The 23567-nt window shown below is 42.9% G+C and overlaps 1 protein-coding gene across 1 annotated transcript; it reads left to right on the plus strand.

Annotated features, from left to right (window-relative positions):
• Window positions 1-5637: 5637 nt before the first annotated feature.
• On the plus strand, window positions 5638-11471 carry LOC146586028 (phospholipase A2 inhibitor and Ly6/PLAUR domain-containing protein-like). Its single transcript, XM_085321941.1, has 5 exons — window positions 5638-5731; window positions 6768-6884; window positions 8065-8214; window positions 8667-8807; window positions 11134-11471. The coding sequence occupies exons 1-5, from the start codon at window positions 5683-5685 to the stop codon at window positions 11355-11357; spliced, it is 681 nt and encodes a 226-aa protein (XP_085178067.1). The 5' UTR covers window positions 5638-5682; the 3' UTR covers window positions 11358-11471.
• The last annotated feature ends 12096 nt before the right edge of the window (window positions 11472-23567 follow it).

Here is a 23567-nt window from a genome sequence, read left to right on the forward strand (position 1 = left end):
TTTTGACCAAACCTGCTCCCCTTAGTGCTCTGTGACACACTTGTCTGGGAATACCTTTATGTTATCATGCTTATCACACAGTGAATAATGCTGGGTTGGAAAGTGGTGTGAAAGACGAGCACCATTTGAAAAGCTGGAAGCATTTCTCTTGATGCTGCAGGGCATGGCTTTCYGAGGTTTTCCTTATGCAGTTTGTCTTGCTTCAGAATAAGAGGAGGCAAGAGCTCACACTGACAAATGCACTAACTCCTGAGCTTGTTAGAAAAGAYGTGTATTGCACATACAGGAATCCCATGACAGAAAAGAATGGTATTGAGAATGAGGGTATATATCTCAGAGGTATAACGTCAAAAATTGTAATAAAGTTTTAGTCATTTCCAGATCACTTCAATTTAAAAAAAAAGGTGGGAAATGAGGGTTTAGGGATCTTCAGATTTTGAAGACTTCCAATTCAAACAGAGCAGCTGCATCTGTGTGACAATTTGAAGGTGTTTCCCATCACAGTGACTTTCATCTTGGGCCTGTTGGTAGCAGGTTTATTTTTCAGTTTTCAGATTTGGCTGCACCTGCCCTTTTCCAAAGCTTACTCAGCTGTGACTACTACATTTCATGATACAATCTTATTTCCTGCTGATGGGACTTGGTTAGTAATTGACTGAGCAGGAAGAGAGGGGTGGGAAACTGATAAAGTCACGCTTTCAAGAATAAAGCAGTCAATGGCAAAAACAAATCTTTTTACCATTACACATCTCCTATTTCTAAGTATCTCACAGTCTGTTGTAAGGAGGATTCCCATGCCAGATGTGTCCAGATATGAGCAGTAGATAGCCAGAGGTAAAGAGAGAATGAGTAAATGAATGAATCAGTCTTTGCRTTACAAAATCTCTCAGATCAGCCTAACACCTGCAGTCCATGGGTGCCTCTTCACCAAGCTGGCTTTTACTGGCTCCACTTTTGCTTACAAAATAAGGCTCTTCAGAGAAGTTTATAAATTCCTGTTCTGTTTGCTGCTTGCTTCACAAAATCCAGAGTGCTGTAAATGGCAGCCATTTGGATAACTTTATGACCACTTTTAACATCCCTAAAATGTTGAAATTTTATTCCAGCAGTCCATGACCACTGCACTAATAAGCAACATGTATGGATATTAATACCACATTAAATCATTTCCCCTTCTCTTATACATTCATTGTCTATTGACACYAGCCCCAGACAGTATTAGCTTTAGCTTAATGGACTAGCTAAAATTGGCAGACTGATCTGCCTCAGCAGACAGCCTGGACGCTCTTAGCAGTTAACTCTGCTGCTGGCAGATGTTAGCTAACTTGTATGTTGAAGCAATTAACTGAAGAGGAGGTTGAAATATTCAGCATGCTAACATCTATAGAAATCTGTTTTCATTCAAGGATGTCTGAAAAGCAGCTGGATTACCTGGCAATTATTTTAATTGAAGAGATAATTGCTGACCAGGCTACCAAAAAATCATCAGTGCTAACACTTGTTGTCATGAGTGGTTTAGGCTCAAAAGGAAAATAAAACATCCTTTGTATTCCTTTAATTGTTTAGATCTCATGAAGTTACATGGTTTGATTATATTCAGTTAGGTGATTATATGTAGTTTCACTGAGATGTTGTTGCATATGTATGATAACATGTTAAACATCATGCTTTATCATATGTTTTTAGCCACAGAAGAAAACATTTAAGTAACTGTTTTAAGACCACGTACTCTTGTGATTTCCAGCCTTTTCTTCAGAAAGCTCGGTGAAGGCCCTCTCAGCTCTTTTTCATGGGTTCCTAAATCTTTTGCCAACAGTAGCCCTCCTCCTAAGGCTGAAAACCAACCCATTAAAAAAAAGGCAACTTCAGGCAAGGCATGTTCTTGCTGGTGGTGGGAGCAAGGGCAGCACTCAGCGCAGTGGGCTGGGACCTAGCTCCAGCATCAGGCTGTTGGGGACCCTGTTCCTCCGGGGGAATCTGTTACTATCGCTGACCCTGGCCGCTCTCCCCCTGAACTCCATTTTGAGGTGCAATTCCTCCTCACCCTGTTGCTGGTACACTCTTAGTGACAAGTGCAGCACTCTTAGTGACAAGTGAGTAAACTGCTGTGCATGGCATGGGAAATTAATATGCAACAGTTAGCACCTTGTTATAGGTACTACTCTTTTGAGATTGTACTAACCTTGCCGACAAGCCCACAGGACTGTGAACTCTCATCTATACCCTAACTATGTGTGAGTAGTCCCCATGGGGAGGAAGCAAGGCCACCARCCTATAGCCTAGCTATTTTCTGGAGAAATGACTCCTTTGGTGAGGCTAACAGGAGACAGCTTGTTGCTGTGATCCAGCTGCTGCCACCACATATGGAAGGAAGATTTTCCTCTTGTGAACCTTCTCGGTGCCACTATCCCTCCCTCTGCCTCCCAGTTCTTATTTCAAGCCCTAATTCCAAATCAGATGGAGAGAGACACTAAATCCCCACCCCTCTCGCTAGGGTCAAGCAGTGCAGCGGTGATGAGGAAACGCAACAGAGGAGTTGCTTCTTGGGTTGTTGGGAAGATCCTAATCAGGAGTGGGAATTAGATTTACAGTGACCTCCCAGAACTGAGCTAGTTTATTAATTTGTGCAATTTCAACAGAGACAAGTGATCGTTAAAAGCTTCTTCAGACTGTAGCCATCAGACAAGCAGCACAGCAACTGACGGGACTCCTCCTGCTCTGTGTTTGAGAAAAGCACTCTAATCCTTGCACTGTGTGGTTAGTTTTCTGTCTTATATTTCCTTGCCTGGTAAACCAGCTTGGCAGGTTTTGCCAATCTCGCCAGTTGTTCTGGAGAGCAAGTAATCAGCTCAGAAAGTAAGCAGGTTTGATTCTCTTTCTAGAACTGTTTTTACAGGCTGAAGATGACTTATCTATCAAAATGTCCCAACATGTTGTGACTCTGTCCTTTCACACCTCAGATAAAGGGAACCATAGGAGGTGCTTCTCCTCTGTTGCTCCCACAGAAACTGTGCCTGGGCTTTTGGGACACTGTTAAGCCTGTTTGTCTCTTGCTGTTCGTACCAGAGACATCAGTGGTGTACAGAACCCTGAAAAACACATATGATAACTCCCACCTCCATAGTACTCTGCCATTTGCGGCTATTTCAATACCAGGGATTCCTGAGTCAGATGCGGTTTCAGAGAATTAGTAACCATTGGTGATCTCTTGCATAACACAGCCAATTTCCCAAAGAGCGTCTGCAATGGAGACAGAGTTTGGACCTAGATCTCTGCCCAGTTCTTGAACCTTCTCCCACTTGCCCATAATAATCACTCCCACCAACATTATTTTCAGGTTTGGATTTCAAAATTTCTTACATGCAAATTTCTCTGGCCTTCTTGGTCCTTGTCTCACTTCCCTGCACAGTATCTTTGGTGACTACAGTATTATCACCTCCTGTGCTTCTGGAACCATGGATATCCTCAAGAAGACAGGCCCTTCATATATACTGTGAAATCCTAAAAGTATAGGCACCAGTTTAGAAAGGATCTTGAGAGAGAGTATCTAATCCATCTCCCAGCAATGGAGCAGGACCCAACTATTTAACAAGCGTTTGTCTAGCCTGTTCTTACAAGTCGCTCAGGATGGAGGATTCACATCTTCTCTATAGAATCAGCTCTATTGCTTCACTCCTGTCAGTATTAGAAACCTCCCCCAATTCCTAATCTAAGTGACATCTTATCCTGGCTTCTAGCTTACTCTGGGGGTATTTTTTTGGAGATAGATGGGGATATGACTAGGTATTTTCAGAGCACTTTCATTATTTCCATCTCCTCATATTTTTCAGGCCTTTTATTGCTGCAGATTATGGCTGCTCCTTGCTGCACTTGGTTTCATCTCTATAAATATGCATGAAAAGGTTGCAGTTTCACACTCTCTCTACAAGAGAGACAGGAAATGGATGAGTTCAGTGTAATTCAGTGGGGCTAGTGCAATCATGTCATTCAGGGAAAATTCCCCGGGAGATTCAATAAACATCTTAAGTGAAAGGCTATGAAATTAAAATCACAAGAGACAGCCACATCCACCCATCTCCCTATCCGTATCTGCAGCTCCACATGTAGTTAAATAGCAGGAACATGCTGATGTGAGGACTCTAGCCTGCCTGGAGACAGGTTTTTATTCAGTCTGAAGTTAGGTTCAATGAGAAATGAATTTTGTGGCTAGATATTTGACTACTTTACAATTTATTGCCTGTGACACTAGACCCTTTCTGAACTGAAAAGCAAATTCAAAGTGAGTGCACTCTTTTCCTTTCTCCTCTTGTGATGTCAGCTTTATGGACATTGGGGTAACCAGTCTTTTATTCAGTTTAATTGTACTAATTTCCATTATGATAATGACTATTTAATGTATTTGGGTATGGCAAATATCCAAATACCTCCTCTGAAGAGGCTGAGCCTAAATGGGAACAGCAGACAGTAAGGAGGGGAGAAAGAAATAATAAATCAAAACAAAAGAGTGAGTGGAAACATCAGAGAGCTCTGTGATTTTCCCAATAGGTTTGCAGGAGGTCCTCGGTAGAGCCAGGAATAGTGCTTAGTTCATCTGCACACCACTAGGAAACCTCAGCAGTAAAACCATCTCTGCTCAYCATTGGACATCTATCCCTGCTGCATTCAAGGTGAGAGTTCTTCCATGGTGGACTAGATTCCTTGCAAAAAGATACTGGAAAACCCCCATAAAATGACTGACTGTGTCCTTCTTCCTGCTGTAGGTCAGGGTCTGTAGAGGATGCCTCCAGAGCAGGGAGTAGTTACTGTGAGGCAGCACATTCTGGTAGAACCTGCAAAAGGGCCAGGGAACCTTCGGGAAGATGGTTAGTTGATCATTGCTGCTTAACATTAGCTCATCATAAGATCTCAGGGCTTGGAAAACCTGTTTCTACGTTACCTAACCTGTGATCAGGCTATCTCATAGACAGGTCAATGATCTCTCTCTGTTGATYGGTTTAATCTGGAGCCCAGCAGAATGAGAGGAGAATTTCTTATCAGTTTTCGAGTGTTTTATGTCAAAACCTGCTTCCTGGAGTACCCATTTTGCAAATCTGACACATTCATCTCCAGGAACCCTAGACCGAACCAGCTCCAAGGTGCATGTTGGCAGTCATTTTGCCAAGAGAAGGTGCATGCCAACTTGGAGAGGAAGTATGAAAGCTCCTGACTGTTTAATGGGAAGGGAGATGGGATATGAGCCAGCAAAAATTCAGCCATGAGGAAAATTCCAGGCTARCCCTTGCTATGCTTGGCCTGTTTGGGCTTAATGGTGAGAGTACAACAAGGCTGTTTCTTCTCAAGCATTCATACGTATGGCAGGGGCAGGATGTTGTTCAAATAAAGTGTGGAGACATACCTGATAGACCCCAGTCATCCAGTCTTTTCCTACAGCCTGCATACTCAAAACCAGGGAAAGATATGAGCATTCCTCATGTAAAGGAAAAGGAGGAAATTTTTYTTTAAAGGAAAAAATACACCAGTGCTAGCACACTCCAGCTTCTGTTCCTGAGAGCATGTCTCCAAATTCCACTTCCCCAAATAACAGTGACGTACCCATTTCCCCCTGGTTTATAAAAGTCCTTGTGACAGACTGTGCTGTGTTCAGCAAGAGTTTGTGGCTCACTGTCCTTACATCCCATCAGCATGAAAGTGTCTCTTGGCCTCAGCCTTCTCCTGGCTATCCTAGACACAGGTAAGTTTTCTTCTAGGATCTGCTGGGCTGAGAGGTGTGAAACTGGCCTGAGAACTATTATTCAGCGCGTAGGGCCATTCCTGCCATCTGAGCCACAGGCAACCCGCCTTGTCCTGGGGGATTTGCCATACATAGGTGTGAATAGTGGATTAGGGTGGAGCAGGGGATCTTTGGTGCTATGGCCCAACTTGCAGATGAGGATGTAGATGTCTACATGTGAGCTGCTTTTCTAAGCCCTCACAGTGGTCACTAGCAATCTAGAGGTTTTTGTATCATACCTACCACCCCATGCAGGTCTCACAGCTACTGCAAGGTGTGTACTTTGCAGGGAACAGRGAACCAACATGTGCCCTGGTGTCCTAATCTGTATGCTGAACCCTTGGTACAGATAAGTGTGTGTGTCAGAGAAGACAAGCTGTTTGGCTTCTCTCCATAAACTCTTTATTCCTTTCCAGATGTTTCATGGTGGCTGCCTGATATTCTAGTTCTACTTAAGATGCTCTTATCCTGAAACAGCAGGCAGTCAATAAAGTGAATTCCCCTAATATCTAAGAGCTACACCATTCCCAATTTGTACATAGCATAGTAAAGACTTACTGGCAGCCTTTTGATCTCCAGTCCTTTGGTTGCCCTGCTCACTGTAAAGAGAAGATTTGGGGGCTGAGAATCCAGGAGGTGCCTGAATGCCTGCCAGAGCAGAAGGGATTTGGAGTTCATTCCTTTGGCATCCCCAGTAAAAACAACCCAGCAACATCCTATAAGAGACAAGTCAAGCTAGCTTTAAAATGTGAAACATTATCTTGACAAGGCTTCCTCTCATTTCTCCAAATTTAAATGGAAAGTAGAATAAATAATAATAATAATTAACCCTCCTGCCCACACACACACACATACACAAACTGAACAATGAAATAGGAAAAATAAAGGAAAAGGAACTTTAAATTGCTGATCAAATGCTGAAGCAAAATGTGGATAAAAGGGGAAGTGAAATCTCCTGTGACTGCTACCCAAGAATGTGTCCTACTTCCTTCCTTAGGAACCACTCTTCAGTGTGAGATTTGTCACAGCATAGGAAAAACCTGCTCTGGCCCCCTGAAAACCTGTACTGGTGGTGAAAATACCTGTGGCACCATCGTGCATGAGACCACGATAGGTAGGTGAGACTATCACTATGGCTGTTTACAAGTGCAGCTTTCAGAAAAGGGTTGGAGGACGGGTCTCTATCCCCATCTCTGCCTTATGGTAAGTCCTCAGATGAGTTGTTCATTTTCCTTTTCACTCAAAGAGGATGCAGATATGGGCCTGGGATGGTAAAAGCATACTATTTCTCCATCTTGAGGAACAGTAACCTATCTGGAGGGCTTAATTCTGAGTTGTGGAGGGGAGAGACCTAAACAGCATACAGGGAGATGAGATTGGCTTTTATTTCTGGCTAAGCTGAGCAGTTGGGTCAAGCGGCTGGACTGGCAGGGACACATGGTTGCTGATATCTAGCACTGGGATGGATTGGCCATGGGGTGGAGGGAGAAACAGGCCTATGTCTGAGTCCCTTCCCTGAACAGGGAAGGAGACCACAGTTGGCACCATGGGCTCTGGGCTAACAGCACATCCCCGCAACTGGCACGCTAGCAATGGGTACTGAGGTCACATGGCAACCACACTCTGTGCTGCATTTGTGACTTGGCCTTAGCCATCACCTAGCTTCACTATTATGGCCACTGACTTCTGGATGGGCAGCTGGCTCCTTTCCTAACACGTTTGGTGCTACCAGCTCCAGTGTGTTTCTTCCCTCTGCTTGTGCAAAGTGATCCTTTATCTTTTCAGTGCTGGTGGGGACTCAAGGGACTGCAGTTCTGTAATTGTTCTACTCCTCCTGTTAAGCTTTTTCAATCATCTGGCTCATTGGAAAGACTTGATTTGCCTGCGTGAAGATGTCAGAGCTTGCAGCTGATGGACTTTTGTGCTTTGTGGACTGTACATAAAGAAGTTTGAGCTATGGGTCAGAGGTGCATGGGTTACCCCATAAGCCCTAAGGTTGGGTCATTATAGCTAAAGTAAATGTCTGTAACACACTGGTTGCCTGGGAGCAATTGTATCCTCCTCCCTTTAAACATGTTGTGGAGGAAGAGAAATTCTTCATTAGTGTCTCRGATGTGGCAGCTCCACCTTAGTTCCTCTGAACTAACCTCACCAGGTTCCTCACTGCTGCCTTCAGAGTGGCTTTACTGTCCTCTAGCCCCTTTAAAGATATGGGGAAGGCCATGCAGCAGGCAGGGGGACAAAGAAGTTATCTTGTGGTTATTGACTTGGCACTGCCCTCTCCTTCATGACAGGGGGGATGGTAATCTATTCATCCATCAAGGCCTGCCTAATGTCCAGTGTGTGCCATCTGGATGCTGTCACCATGAACTATGGGAAAGTAAAAGGAAGAACTGGCTTGGCCTGCTGTGTGGGTGATGCCTGTCAAACAACGTCAGTCTCATGTAAGTTGCCTTTTTGTGCCTACCCTGTCGCCTCATTGTCTCTGCCTGCCCATCACAAGGTTTGGCTTTCTAGTCTTAGCCTCYACCTGGGGAGTGTTCAGCCCTGTTTTCCAGGAAGGACAGCCTCACCACAGGTCCTGTATGCTTCTTGGGACAAGCCAAGGTCAAGCTGAGATTCAGCATGGGTTTTTTGCTTGGAAGGGCTCCACAGAATAGCCCTGTGAGAAGTTTCCCTTACTATGGTAAGCTAGGTGGAAATATAAAGCGTTCTGCTCAAAGAGAGTCTGCAGCACAGTTTTGCACAGAAAGCCTTTTCTGTCTGTGGTCACATAGACTCTGTTGATCCTGATGCTGGCAGAATTGGCCTCTCATGGAGATTTAAAGAGGTCATAGGTGATGRGCCCCTGTACTTCCTCTCCTTCTCTTATTAAAACCAACCTCTTTCTTCCCAGTGCCATCAGTGGACAACGTGCCCAATGGATTGCAGTGTCCTGCCTGTTACAGCGTAGACTCCTTCCAGTGTGGTAATGAAACTGTAAATTGCACTGGATCTGAAACCCAATGCATTGACATTGCTGGACTGTTAAATTCTGGTAACTATCTTTTATTTTGGACTATCATCTTTTTGGTTAAATTGGCAAAACCAATTAAGGATGAAGCATCACAGCAAAAAATAAAAAAGGGCAAAAAATGTGAAAGAGAAACAGAAAAAGTGACACAAACCTGAAAGKGAACATGCTTAAAGCTTATATAAAAAAAGCAAGGTTACTTCCTTCTCCCCACTTCCCTGCCTTGTGCAGATAACTGCTGAAATTCCTCATGTGGTATAACAYGTGGTATAACTGAGGCAAGGAGAAAAACTGAACTCATGAAGCAGTCTGATATGTGGAAATATAATAAATCTGACCAAGACTTTGAATGTCCTAGTTAAGGAGCATGAGGATGTGTCCAGATCTAAGCCAGCTGCTATCTTAGAGGAGGTTCAGGTGAAACTTTCCTTGAGTACAGAGGACGTCTCCTAATATAAAGCCATCAGCTTTCTCACGAGGAGACGCTGGCAGCTGTGGGTTCATGATACTGTTTTTTTAGTGGTGGTCTTGCTCCTACAGAGCCAGAGACAAGTCCCTCCTCATGAATGTGGTGGATGAGCCTCTGAGGTCAGGAAACTTGAAGACCTTCCTAGTGAGGGAAACTCATGGTCTTTGAACAGCAGAGGTCGCAAGCAACATGAAATGATCTCCTTCGTAAATCTTATTCCCTTCTGTAGAGACTGTGGTTAGAGAGAAAAAAGCAGACAAGCTCCCTGTCTGTTTGAAAAAGCTATCTTTCATTCCCTCTCTCCCCCTTCCACGTCTCAGGGCAGCCCCATCAATGCCTGAGAAGGCAGAAAAAGTAACTCTGAAGTCAAAGACAGCAGCATCTACTGTAAAAGTAGACTGAAAAAAGCCATCGTGTTTGGCTGTGGACATAGTTTCTCTGGGATCATATTATTGTCAGATGATAATAACCAGGCCTCAAGATCTTTGTTACATATTTTATACACCTTTTGTCCAAACCCTCAATGAGAAAGGATTTTGCAGAACAAGAGAAAGCAACCATTTGTTTAGTCACCACAGTGGAAAAAGAGTGATAGGAATTTTATGTTGCAGAAGTGGAAAAGATTCTTAAATTGTCTTAACTTTATTGATTGRCCATTGTAAATCAAGGAAATCTGTGCAGTGTGATGAACCAAGCAGAGGAAGCATTTTTATAGGAGCAATGAAAGCTGAGGAACTAGTGAAACACTCATATACATTATTTGTACTCAAAATACAAATATTCAGCAGAAAATGTCAGGCCTCTGCAGCCTGCATAGAGGAGAAAACATGAGCAGTGCGAGCAAAAAAGTAATGACAGTGAGAATATTGAGAATATCTAACTGGAGAGTTAGTAACCCTGGATCAGAGGGAAGAGTCACAYACGAGCTGTCTGAGTTGCTGTGTGTCTCTAGCTGTTGGCAGTTAGGTAGTTTAGCTGTAAAACTGCTTGGAACTGTTGACCTGTAAGGATTTTCTTCATAGGTCTTTAGTTTGGTGCACTAGGCCTGAGTAGATTACCATTTTTAGTGGAAAAAAGTGTAGGTTAACAAGGAACTCTGGTAGCATTGGGACAAGACTACCTGGCTTCCTCCAGACTGGGTCTCAGGTCACTTGTCTTTGATGTTCAAGCTGTAGGCTAGCTGTAAGCATCTTTGCTCACACGCTGTGGCATTTTTAAGGTCTCTTTCTCAAGTAGACGTTCTGTGTCTGGCAAGTGACAAGTTCAGGTTTCAGGCCCTACCTTAGTGGAGACATGAATGTGATTTCTCTGTTAGCTTGCCTAGATCCAGTAAGGCCTTAGAGATTGGAGTTGCCTGAGTAAATGTGTCAGTATTTATCATAACTATCTACACTTAGCCAGGTGAACACTACCCTTTAATATCTTTGAGGCATCTCATCTCCTATGTCAAAAATGTCTGAGAGAGAGTTATTTGATTCAAAAGTCGTGAGAGGATCAGAGAGAGCAAGAGACAAATAAATAAATTCATGCAGTACCATTACACAACCATTATTTCTTTAAGTAGACTGGGTTTGAACAGAGGAATCTCTAGTTGAGAGAAAGAAAATGGTTTAAAAGCTTTTCATCATCTTTACTCAGCAGAAAGCAGGAAAAGGCAAACCCAAGTTCCTTTGTATTTCAGGTCAACCAAGGTGACCTTCTTGCTTCTTGAAACTTTTTTAGGGAGAGGACCGGAGAGGAATGGGTTGGTGGATTTTGTAGTTAACTGGATGTACAGAATGGGGAGAGCTCAGGGAGAAAATATGAGCCTCTGACCAGAGAGGGAATAGCTATGGTGGTTGGTTTCCCTGTTACACAGCATGTACTACTTCTTCTGTGCAGGTGGACTATCTATGAAAGTTGCCATGAAAGGCTGCACCACCATTTCTGAATGCAGTGATGCAGGAGAAGGGAAAAAACAACTGGGAATGATAGACATGAAAATAAAGCATTTCAAATGCAAACCAGCCTCTCTTCCGTCCATGGTGCGTTCTGGACTCTCCCCTCCAAAAACTCTCTTTCTCCCTGTCCTGTCAGCATTAATCTTGGTGAAGGTGCTTTTCTGATGCTCTCCAGGACTGGGTAAGAAAAGCGCTTGTAAAAGTCCRGTGGTGGTTTGCACAGATTCCTGTTTGCTCTGGCTTCTTCTGTGTGGGAGTCTGTTTTCAGACCAGCTCTTGTTCTCATATTATTTTGCAGAATAAAGACAGTGCTTATATGCCTTTTGTTTTCTGACTGATTTAATTCAAAGTTGCATGGGTTTACTTTGAGCATTCTCTGGGAGCTTTGTCCACATCAGGACCTGGTGAGACTGCATGTGCTACCTCTATATTGCACAGGCAACAGGAGCTCTCATGACAGCCTTAAAATCTACATGCACTATCTCAGTGAAAGTCTCCTGTGTTTGGCTAGCCACTTTGCCAGGCTCTGGACAAGACCTGAGGTGAGTTCCTGAGAGGTTCACTCTGGTTAGAGAGGCAGCTTGCCCTTTTCCCCTCCCTTTAATCTTAGGTGTCCATGGTAGGTTCTTCCGGTCAGAAGGCTGCTTGTGGCCTCCAGGCAGTCATGAAGCAGTCTCCATTTCAAAGAGCAGTCAGCGATCCTTTGCTACAAGCAAATTGCTCCTGGCAAGAGCCTGCCTCTGCATAGTTATTCATCTTGCCTTACTAGATTTTCCTCCCATGTTTTATCCCAGGTTTCAGGATTATCCAAACTTGCCTTAGGATGGTTTGATTTAATAAAACAGGCAGTTTTCTATGGTGATAGACTGCTAGGAGCCCAAGTAATGGCAATTTGTAGCYCTATGCCTGCTTCCGTTCTATTGGCCAAACTACATACATAACTGACCAAGCCTCCCATCTTTCACGTGCATCATYCACCACCACTCAGCTGTTCCCCCCCCAGCCATTGTCTGCCCTGCTGACTTTCCTCAGATGAGTCCTGCACAAGGGCACTGAAGAAAGACAGCACATCAGAGAGCACCACAGTATCTAGGAGGTAGTATGGGCTGGGGGCAAGAGGATAAGGATGTGGAAGATCTGGGAGACACTGGGGTGTAGAGTGTAGGAGAGATGTTTGTAAACTTCAGCTTTTAGGAGAGGCTATCTATCTGCCTCAGGTAAGTTTAACCCACTAGAAAAGGGTAGCCTGTTTTTGGAGCAGATTACAAGATTGTTAAGCAAAGTGTGTGTTCTAGCTCACAGTGTAAGCACACAGTGTTTTGGACAAGGAGTTGCAGTGATTGAGCAATGCAATTAATTTTTATTTATTTATTTATTTATTTATTTATTAGTGTGGCAGAAAATGCTATGGAAAGTTTTGTCTGCCTAAACTAAAACATAATGTGTGGCAACAGTGAGGTGATCATGTCTTCTTCCCAAACAGGCTGAAGCACCTTTCTTTCTAAAATTCCCACCAATTAGTTGAGAGAGAATTTCACATTATCTRTTATAATATCTATTATAATACAGGGGTGTGGATATGAAAATGAAAACTAATTTTGGAGATGGAGAGTGTACTGATAATATAGTTTTCATATAGGGAATAGAGTCTGGTCAGGCACAATTAATTATTTGCAAAGGCAGTGCAATTACAGTGTGAATGTTAAAGGGGGAATATAGCTYCCTCTTGATGGGACACCAATAGACTGATACTTGAATGACCCACTTGTTCAGCATTTTTCCAGATCTGATAACGCTCTGGAATTAAAACAATTCTCTATCTGTTTGAGTACATTATCCCTGAACACATCTCCTGCACGTTCATGCAGAACACTACTGCTGTCTGTGGCATCCCCCATGGCAGATCTCGACCCGCTTCGATGGTTCAACCCTTCACTCTTGTTTGTTCCACCTTGACCTGTGATGTTATCAGGATGGAAAAGCTAAATGAGTTTGTTCAGCCTGGTCAAGGCTTGGGTGAGAAATCTCCAGAAAGCCAAGGTGCTGGGATAATATTTAGGGAAGAATAAAGAGGAGGAAGGCAGTCAGCAGTGTTTCTGACACGGGTTTGTGGCACAGAGAGGAGGAGCAACTCAGTTTTGACTTCGAACTCATTCCTGTGGCAAAGATAACTGTTGCAATTTGTGGCTATATAAACGGGGGGAAGGAGAGGAAATAAGTGGAAGTAACTCTGTATCTTTGTGACCAGTAGGTCAATACTTGGTTCTTTTCCAGCATCCACATTTTTAAAGGCTATTAAAATGGAAAGTGTGAAGAAAAATGCCTTAGAGCAAAAGTCTTCAGGATCATAAACTGGTGATCTGATGAAAAAGAAGATAGACAGGTGACTTGTTTGCAGGCTGTAAACAAACTGATATGGAAAAGGAAAAGATCTAAAAGGGCTCCAGAGCACAACAGAAATCTGACAAACCCAAAGGAGGAAAAAGTCACATTGTTACTGCTTGTAGACTGCATTAGACCATTAAAGCAAACCTCCAAGAGTGCCAGCGGGGGTCACAAGCTTTTGATGTCTGCAAATCCAGCATGAAGGTCTTTCAGAAACAGACACTTTAGTTGTAGACAGGTTATAGGCAGTACAGACAGAGTTGGTAGAAATGTGACAGAATGGGATTAGGCAGGAAGGTGATGAGCTGAGGAACCCTTCTGATCTTAAGTCTGGCTTCTGGGAAGGGAGATGAAGCTGGAGTATGTTCTGATAAAAGCAAAGCAAAAGGGGGAAAAAGATGGTGATACTGATTTACAAGCACAAATCAAACAATGGGATCTCAGTATCTTGAGCAAGGAGTGATGAATGAGCAATAGCTGCTTCTAACTATCTGCAGGGTGTGAACACCAGAGGAGGGGGTATCTCCAGCAATTCTCTTTAAAACAGTCATTGGGGTGAATATGGGAAGCTCCATTGTTTGCAGAGTTTAACTGAGGATATGTGGCAGGGAGCAGCCCTGATCTCATAGGCATGTTGGGGAGGGGCAAGGATTATGTGGCCAAAAGCCATCATAGTAAATGGAATGACTCCTGCTGATTTTAATGGGCTTTGAACCAGGCTTAGACACTGAACTGGATTGTTTCCATCTGCAATTTCTCTTTGTAATATATACAAATCCTACTCCCACACAGATGCACACACASAGACATGTAAATACCAGATCCTCCCCTAGACCTTGCAGACACTTCAACTAGCAGGCATGCAAGATACAGGCAGGCACCAGACACCTGAAGCTCTGGAGGGCTGAATGAGGCCTGCCCTACCCACAATACAGACCAAGTCAAGGACAGCTTTGATCTTCACTTTTGCATAGCGGAGAGGACATAGAACACTGTGTTCTCTCCCCAGATGATGGGAAATTAACAATGTCCTGCCACTCTCTCTCCCTCCTCTGAAGTTTCAGCTTTACTTTGAACAGTTGAGCCAGCCAGAAAGCCTGGTGGCAGCCAGAAAAATTGCCAGTTACCTGAGATASAGAAATGGATGTGCTCAACAGGGTTTTCATAGAGTTTTAATAGAGAGAGAGGATCTGGGCTGTACATGAGGTGGACATAGCCCTTAGCTACGGTGGGTGGACAATGATGATGTGGGGTAGGAATCAGAAAAGCTGAGGAAAAGGAGCTGTAGGCCGTGCAGCCAAGCACCATGCAAGGCAATTATCAGACTCTAAAACACCCTTAGTTCCTTCTTTCCAGCATACCTGGAATTGGGAACTGTCTTCATTTCACTTCCTAGGAAATATTCCTGCCCCAGAACGTTCAAATCAGGAAGTCAGGGCACTGGGAGCCAATGGATTTCTCTCTGTTCTGGTTAAAAGATGACCTGGGGCTGTATTTGCAAAGGAATGTGAAGTTATTGGTGTGTTTCTTTCACATCATGACCATGGCTCTTATGAAGAAGTTTGTTAAGCACTTAGGCCAACAGGTCCAGTAAGTATTTTGGAATTACACATCAAAGACAAAATGAGRACAAACAGTGAATAAACAAGGGATCTTTCTTATAGTCATCAAGAGTGTGTGTTGTGCTGTGTACCAGAGACTAAAAAATGTTTCCTGCCTCCTGTAAGAAAGAACTGCAGGTCCATGGCCATATGACCAAATGTGGGCTTATGCAATGGATTGGTGTCTCCATCTGAGTATGTCACTAAACTCCAATGGAAATCAAGCCAGTATGGCCCAYTGAGATCAGGTCTTGCTGCTGATTGGATGAATCACACCACGAGTTCCCATTTGTATTGAGTGGCCCACCACTGTCCATGCCACTGACAGRGACATATGCATTGTAGACACACAACATTAGGGGAAGAGGATCCCATCACCAATGTCCTGTCTTCTCTATGGAGAAGATGTTTTATATAAAGCTGTGGAGCAGAGAGAACAAATGTTCCCTAGTCCCCTGTGCTAAGAATTATGGTTTGTGTCCAAAGCTACATGGCCTCATTTCTTAACTCCGTGGGCAACTATACTGGATTGAACACCTCATGTTACCAAGTTCTCACACATTTGCTCCTCTTTCTTCAATAAGGACATGACCTCTGGAATGTATATTGTCAAGAGCAGTGTTTGGTCCCCACCCCTACTGATGTTATATGGAAGAGGTCTCGCTCTCCCTAAACATATCCTAACTATGGTAGAGCATCTTGTTCAAAATCATGGGAGCTCTCACGTGGATGAATGAATGAAAATAAAATTTGACCCTGAATCAAATTGACTCCTGTCTTGGAGTAACTTATCAAAACATCCGTTCTAAGCAGATGGACATCTAAGACCTTTCTCTTACTGTGAAGAGAACTGGTGTGCAAGTCAGTTCTGGAACCGGGTACTTGGTTGTTGCCGCTGGGAACACAGTCTTTCTAATTTAGAACACTGCTGATGACAGGAAGGAAAAGTTTCCTCACACAGTTCACTGCCTCCCACAGTCACACCTCACATCTGATTTCGTCTCCTGGGAACAAGTTCTTGGGCCTCCTGCCCAGAAAGCCCTGTTGCTGCCACAAAGATTTCAGATTGTCTGCTCCAGAAGAACCAGCTAGGGATCAGATCAAAACATGTTTTCCAAGCAGGTTTCTGTTGGACATCTCTTAGGATGGTGTGGCTTGCCAGAGAAAGTATAAAAACCATAGGCAACTGATTTCCAAAAGAGTAAAAGTTGGCTGTAGGTACTGTGCTCTCTGCAGGTAGAAAGTAGCTATGAGTTTACACCTTCAGGAAACTACAAAGCCTGTTGCAGCTCTGGGACCCTCCCTCCAGTCAAGGATCCATCTTGTAGGGTCTGCTGGATCCAAAGCTGTTGATGCAATTTAGAAAGAAGATTTTCACTGTCTGTTCATGACTGACCGYAAGCTCATATTTAATAGAGGACCTTTTTCAAGTTGTAGGACCTGAGTCCTCTCTGGAGAGGGGGATCTTTAGTCAGAAATGTTGGAGGATGCTTATCTGTTCTATCAATGCAATGCTCAAGGTATACTTAAGGGGTTAGACTTTCRATATGTAGTTAAACTTCTTTACAATATGTCTGTAAAACGGTGGCTTTAAGATCTTTTAATGGGTTTATTTTCCTTCTCCTCTTTCTTTATTGTGTGCTRAATCCATGGTCTACTACTCACATATAGTGACAGCAGCCTGACACACAATATTGATGACTAGAAGCTTTTTAGAAATGTGACTCAGTCTCCTTGCACTCCCAAGCAGGAATGGTCTAACACTGTATCTGTGGCTTGTTTTATCTGCCCTTTCATCTCAAACCTTTATGGCTCATKCAAGAACTTTGCAGATGTGAGTCTGGGAAACGCTTCTTTCTCTTAATATTCACATGATGGCAGATGGGAGACACTCATTAAAGGATTATGAGATTTATCAGGTTACAGGAGCTGACCATGTTGCAAATCGCACACCAGGWTATCTACAGAAGGACAGAGTGATTGTAAGCTGTCAAAACTACTAGCAATTATCATTTGCCGTGATTGGCTCCAGATTGAAAGTCCATTGTATTTAGGGCATTAATGACCTATAGGTAACATAAAGGCAATGTACAACAGAACCAGAAATGATCGTTAATCAGTCAATCATGTGTGCCTGTTTCTTACTTCTCTTCCCTCCAGTTTTCCGTGGAAACTCTTACCTTTGAGTTCTGTTTATGTTGTCTATTGGGAGAAGTTTATGGGTAAGCTGTGAGAGATGGCTGCAGAAATTGCTGTTTTACATCCATATGGTTGAAGCTCAGTCCCTGTGGAAAACGTAACCAGTCTGGATCAGATCTACATTATACATCTTGGATCTCTCTTTCTCACTCATCTTCCATGGAGAATTATTTCCATTGCTGAGGTTTTATGGCCAGTTAAGTAATAAGGATGGTGACCCAGACCATCCAAAGGGAAACTCCTGCGTTGTTCAGAAGGAACTGTTCCAAGTTGTAAGTCCTCTGAATTCACTTATTTTCTCTGGAGCTTCTCCAGAGAGTCATTAGCTAGGGAAAGCAGTGTTCCCACAGGAACATTGGTTCCCATGTTGGCTCTTGAACAACGGGTCTAAAGGGGCTATGGAGACTCTGGTTCATTGTCCCCTTGTGAACTTACATTCCCTCAGCTGGTTCCTATTCAGTTGCTCATGAGCAAGAGGATTTCCATTTCTCTCAGCTGTGTCTCTTTTCTGCTGAGGTGCATGTACAATACAGTGGCCAGTTAGAGAGCATGAAATTCCTAGCTTAACTGTGGTCAGCAGAAAAACTCCCAGCAGACATCATGTGCATGTCTTTCAGCCTAGATTTTATTCTTTTTTTTCTTTTCCCTTTCTCCATTTATCTCTTTGGCTTTTCTGGTAACTATTTACAGTTGTTTGAAATTAGTCTGAAATGGACTTTAATGAGCCCATTGGATCTTTTACAGGTTACAGCAAATACGACCTCACACCTCCATGGGATCTCTAATGGATACCTATTAAAAGTTATAGGCTATCCTGTACCAAATCCACATGTAGGGCACRGGTGAAGTCAGCGGTAATGTCATTCTCCAGTATTTAACCTGATTTTCTGGGACAATGAAGCATTCTGTTTACTCTATCTCCGTTCTGGTTGTTCCCCATTCCTCATCATGCTCTTAAAAAGCTCTTGAAGCCACAGTAGAATTTCCACTATATTTGTCATCTGGTAAAAGATCTCCAAGATGTCAGTTTGCTCATAGTTTTGTGAAAATTTGGAGMTGGATAGAACAGAAGGATCCATACAATGGCCCCTCTCTGCTCTCTCTATCCCCAAGACAAAGGCAGTCAGAGTTCAGCCTAATATATACCCTGAGGTACAGCTGTCCATTAACTAAGGAACATGTATATCCTGCGTAATGAAGCAGTGTAGGTGGAACTCCGAGCCAGTCACAGCACAGGACCCAGCTCTTCAAACAACTTAAGAGAAATTTTGAAAAGAACTAGGACTATCATAGTGGTGGAGACTAGGGGGAGAACTGTAGTAAAGCAGGCTCTATTACTTCCATTGATCACAAACCAACTTATTTTTAATAGGATCCTTTTTCCACAAGGCCAGGAATAGAGTTTCTTTTCCTTTTCCAGGTGTAATTTGCCTGTCTTTAGCATTTGCTTCCTTGTTGGATTCTTGGGTGCTGAATTCAGTGAGCACGATGCCAAAAGTAGCCAAAGGCCACAGAAAAAAAGCCATAAAAGTGGAGATACTGCTGCTTGGCTGAGGCTGGAAAGAACTTACTGGAGGAGTGGAGGCAGGGGAGAAGGCTGGCTTCCCCAGAGATGCTATAAATGTCGCCTCCGCTGCTGGAGCTGATCTCTTCACCTCTTTTTACCATGGTGTYCTGGTCCCATTGGTATTACTGAATGTCCAGATGCATTGCACACTGGGAGACGGGAGAAAGTTAGGAGGATTAGCAAGAGGATAGTGGACACACTTTGAGTCAAACAGTGTGACATTCTGCCAGGAGCAGAATCCAGTTTCAATAAGCCCTGGATGACATCTCACTATTTCTCAGGGGCTGCTGGCCAAAATGTGTGACAGGGATGAGGAGATATTCCTGAGGTTTCCCGGGTTGTCTCAGGTCATGGAGTGACCTTGGAAACACAGCCAAAGCCTGACTGATTGGTTAGCGGTAGAACTCTGTTTAGCCAAATCTCATGACTTTATTGCAAATTTAGGTTTCTGAGACTTTTTTTTTAAAAGAAATCTGATTTGTGGAAATAGGTAGAAACATCTGGATTTTTATATCCATCTTGAATTAAAACAGTTGCTTTCTCCTACATCAAAAAGTTTTTCTGAAACCAGAAGGATGTCCTCCATTTCCTTGAAGTCTGTCTATGTTGCAACATGGTAGGCCCCTGACAAAGATACATCTCTCACTTTTCCTCTCCTGTATTCCCATTCTCTCCCCTGACTATTTTAGAAAAATCTTCCTGATCATAGTAAGTGACTGATGTGTGATTTGGTGCTCTAATACATGATTTGTAGTTGTACTGTGTCAGTGAAACTCAAAGCATTGAATGGTTTTGGATTCCTTGGGCTTTGGCGGGAGCTGAAGATCTGACAACTTTGAATAGGGAAAGCTAACGACTTTGTGTTATTAAATCCCTTCTAAAACATGCCTCAGTTTTCTCCAGGAGCCAGAAGAGAAAGAAGTTGGTGAGTTCAGCAGGCCAGAATAAGATGTATTAAAGCAGAGAAGAGCAGAAGGCAAGGCAGTAGCTAGCCCCTTTGGCAAACCTTGTAGAGGAATATAGCAACCACAAGGCTAAAAATAAGCAATGATGTCCTTAGCAGATGGAGGCTATGGTCCTGGGAGGCTGTGGAATCCCATGTAGGGCATAGGTGAAGTCCGTGATGATGTCATTCTCCAGTATTTACCCTAATTTTGGGTTGGAATTACTTGGCTGTGGAATAACTTGGCAAAACCAAGTTTTTATACATAGATGTATCAAACCAAACAAACACACTACATGGCAGTGTCTGGCAGAGTTGAAGAGAATGAGACAGTGCCTATACCTAATCGTAGGGGCTTGAAATGCTGTTGGTACTTTGTAGAGCAGGACTAGGCTCCTGCAGTTAATATTGCTTCCCTATGTCCTATGTCCCACTTGGGTACTCGGGGTCTGACCACAACAAAAAGACTTGGGAGCTCATAAGCTGCCAGCTGAAAGGTGAGATGGAGGGAAGGCTGGAAATGTTTTCTCCTTCACCTTGGGAGGGCCAGATTCATAAATATCAGACAAGAATAAGATGATCTTTGCAGGACTGTTGCATATTGCAGATAGAGAATCAAAAAAATTCTGAAATAATAAAACATCAATCCAAGAGACATTTCCATTATTGAACAATGCCTTAAAATAGACAAACGCGTGGTCWGCAGCTGTAAGTATGTTGCAGTAAGAACACTGTACGTTGTGAGCAGTGATGAACCACACTATGAAGAGTGGGAAGACGGCTGAAAATAATGTTTTAAAAACAGAGGAGCTGAAAAGCACTGACTTGCCACATTACATTTTCGTGTCAAAAAGTGGAATGTTTTCAGAATGAAATTTTCCTTGGGTGAAAATTGATTTCAGCAGAAGTTTGACATAGAGAAATTTAAACTAGATTTAAACTTAGATGAATCACCTTGACAGTAAAATGTGGGTCCATTCAAACCTCCATATCTTCTCACAGGAATAGTTTTAGGGCACTATTATCTCTATTGCTTCATATCAGTGGGGCTTCTTGTCTGAGTGATGTATCACCWTGATTTCTACCTCTGTCTGAGTGGTGGTAGTCAGTTTTGGGAAATGAGAAAGATTCCAGGACACTTTTGGGGCTTTTCRGTTGCTTTCAGTAGTGTTCATCCTGATCCTTGCACAATCAGAGACGTTGAAGATTTAGAACAGTAAAGATTAGAAAACATCTGAGGACAGTATGCTGGGCAGATAGTGAGAAACACATTTCTCTTTTTCTTTCCAAGTTGTGGCTCTTGTTGGAGAGATGTTTCCAGCAGCATGTAGAATTAATGGTCAGAATTAATTTCTCAGAGAAGGACTCTAAACCTAGAACCTCTTAACTAGAATCTTAGCAATCTAGTCGAGATACAATGAACAGCTATTATTAATCCAGCTACAACAGTAACACTTTAAGCCAAATTACTGCAGAAACACCTTATTAATAATAATACTTTTCAAATTGTTATAAAAGAAAACTTACTAATACCTAACCCTTTTCTCTGATACTRGGTTTTTCTTCCAATCTCCTGCTGGGTCTTGTCATTGTGGCACCAGTCTCCCCAAGTAGACAGGCTGTGAGCTGTCACAGTGAGTTATCAGTGTCCTGAGTTGTTCTCCAGATGTACAGTGTTCATGGTGAAGGTCCCTTCCTTCTTAAGGCTTAAGGTCTGCTTGGGACTCTTTTTATGTTTTCCTATCACAGTCTGCTTCCTTCTTGATGGTTCCCAGATAAAGTTAGAAAGTTCAACAGTAGCTTCTCCCAGCCTCAATTAACATAAAGGGCTATTTCTTGCTAAGCAGTGATTACCTACATTTGTCAGATATTTTACCATATATGGTATCATAGCAATTAAGCTAAAACAGGTTATACAAAAGTCACTTGACCACTAGCAATTGTTAAAGCAAGCTAACGCCAGCTCAGTTCAAGGCAAGCCTTGAAAAAACATGAGACACTGGACTTTCAGGTCAGTAAAAGCCTGTGGCCTTTCACTAGTAATTTCAAAAATTGTATTTAAGGGGCTACACCAGTACCTTGTTGGATATAGACCTTCAAATACTTTTGTATGCTATGGCTGTGAGAGGAAATCCCCAAGTGCCAGAAACCATCACATGTAGGGACCACAGGACCCTGTCTGGTGAGTCTACATGATCTGTGTTTGTAAATGGTCACCTCAGTGTTGCTCCTGCTCACCTATCCCAACAGTGTTATGGTATCATTCATATGTAGGAGAGAAACCATACMCACTGACATGTAGAGCCTTGCTACTTTTCTCAGGTGAAAGTTTTGTTACTAAAAGTTTGTACTGGGAGCTGGTGTACTAATTAGACCTGTATTGGCCCATGATGCTTGAAGTTTTAGTCTATTTCTGATTTTCATAATTAAAATTCTCATCTTGTGGGATGTTGAGTCTTTTGAGATGTTTGTGTCTGTTGAGCTTATGCCATCTTTGGGACAAGAACTGGGCTCATATTCTTGATGTGTCTACTTAGTCACAACAGAAGTAGGGGCAAGATCTTGCTGTGACTCTAAGTGTCACTAAAATAACAGTCATACCACAAGAGCTTGATTCAGACTATGGTCCCTAACCTAAACCATCTGTCTGGTGTTAACCTCCTGTGACAGTTTTATGCTAATATTCCTTATTTTTCCTTTATTTTTTTCCTATATATGTTTGTGACTTTTTTCTCAGACATTAGGCTCACAGATGGCTGGAGAGAGTCAATGAACCTGATGCTGCTGCAGAAGTTTGTAACGAGCAGTGCCAGCAAGCTTCTCCTTGGAAATGTGAACAGAGATTCAGGGCTAGTTTCAGTCCCATAAGSGTTTTCCTCCCATCCTTTAATGTTGTGAAGAAGAAAGCCAAATGCAAATTCCAAAAATTTCTGTTTAATGCACATTCCTTGGGTCTCATGGTGCCAGGCCCACTCAAGCTGGTGGTTCAACTTAGAAATTCTGAGGACATCTGAGGGAGTCAATGTGCTCTTGCTTTTCTCCTGTTTCCAGGGTAGGAGAGGGCATCAGTCCCACACAGGAGTTGTCTTCTGAAGGCAGGAGTAATGCTGCCACCTCTTGGAGCTAGGAATGAGGGACGAGCSTGGTGGTGATTGTCGTGGTGAGGAAGAGGCCAGCATGAGAGAACTGCAGGATGGTCACCCCTTAATTTTGCTCATGTATTTTCCCTGGCAAGCTGTGTGTTGCTGAAGGTCAGAGATCTGAAATATATAGAAATGATTTTGTCTCATGCAGACCCTTAGCCAGCACAGGAGCCATACCGATGTGTGGTTTTCAAAGGATATTTTTTCAAGTTGGGTTTTAAAAGGTGCATGTGATGTGGCTCCCACCATTTTCTGATGGGGTAATACTGCAGTGCAATGGATATCACCTTTCTAAAGCTTTTATTACATTTAAAATTCTATTAAAATGCTTCACTACAACATGCACTGCAAATGCTCCAATAAGCCAAGGGAGTGAAACTGGCTTGTTTTGAGGTCACACTGAGATTCTGACCTGCTCTCTGCGTAACTAACATTATTTAACTAACATTATTACTTCTCTTTCTCTCCGTCAGTATCTTGGTTCTTATCAGCATAATATATGCATGCCATCTAGGAATGCATTAAGCAACAGCTGTT

This window comes from Rhea americana, unplaced genomic scaffold (genome assembly GCF_003343005.1).
Source record: "Rhea americana isolate MKP2758 unplaced genomic scaffold, rheAme1 scaffold_73, whole genome shotgun sequence".
NCBI lineage: Eukaryota > Metazoa > Chordata > Aves > Rheiformes > Rheidae > Rhea > Rhea americana.

Bases quoted from the DNA above. Each gene is read 5' to 3' on its own strand.
- LOC146586028 (XM_085321941.1), top strand. From the start codon at position 5,683: ATGAAAGTGTCTCTTGGCCTCAGCCTTCTCCTGGCTATCCTAGACACA. The intron at 5,732-6,767 runs GTAAGTTTTCTT...TTCCTTCCTTAG, and splicing joins CCTGGCTATCCTAGACACAG to GAACCACTCTTCAGTGTGAG. The intron at 8,215-8,666 runs GTAAGTTGCCTT...CTTTCTTCCCAG, and splicing joins TCAAACAACGTCAGTCTCAT to TGCCATCAGTGGACAACGTG.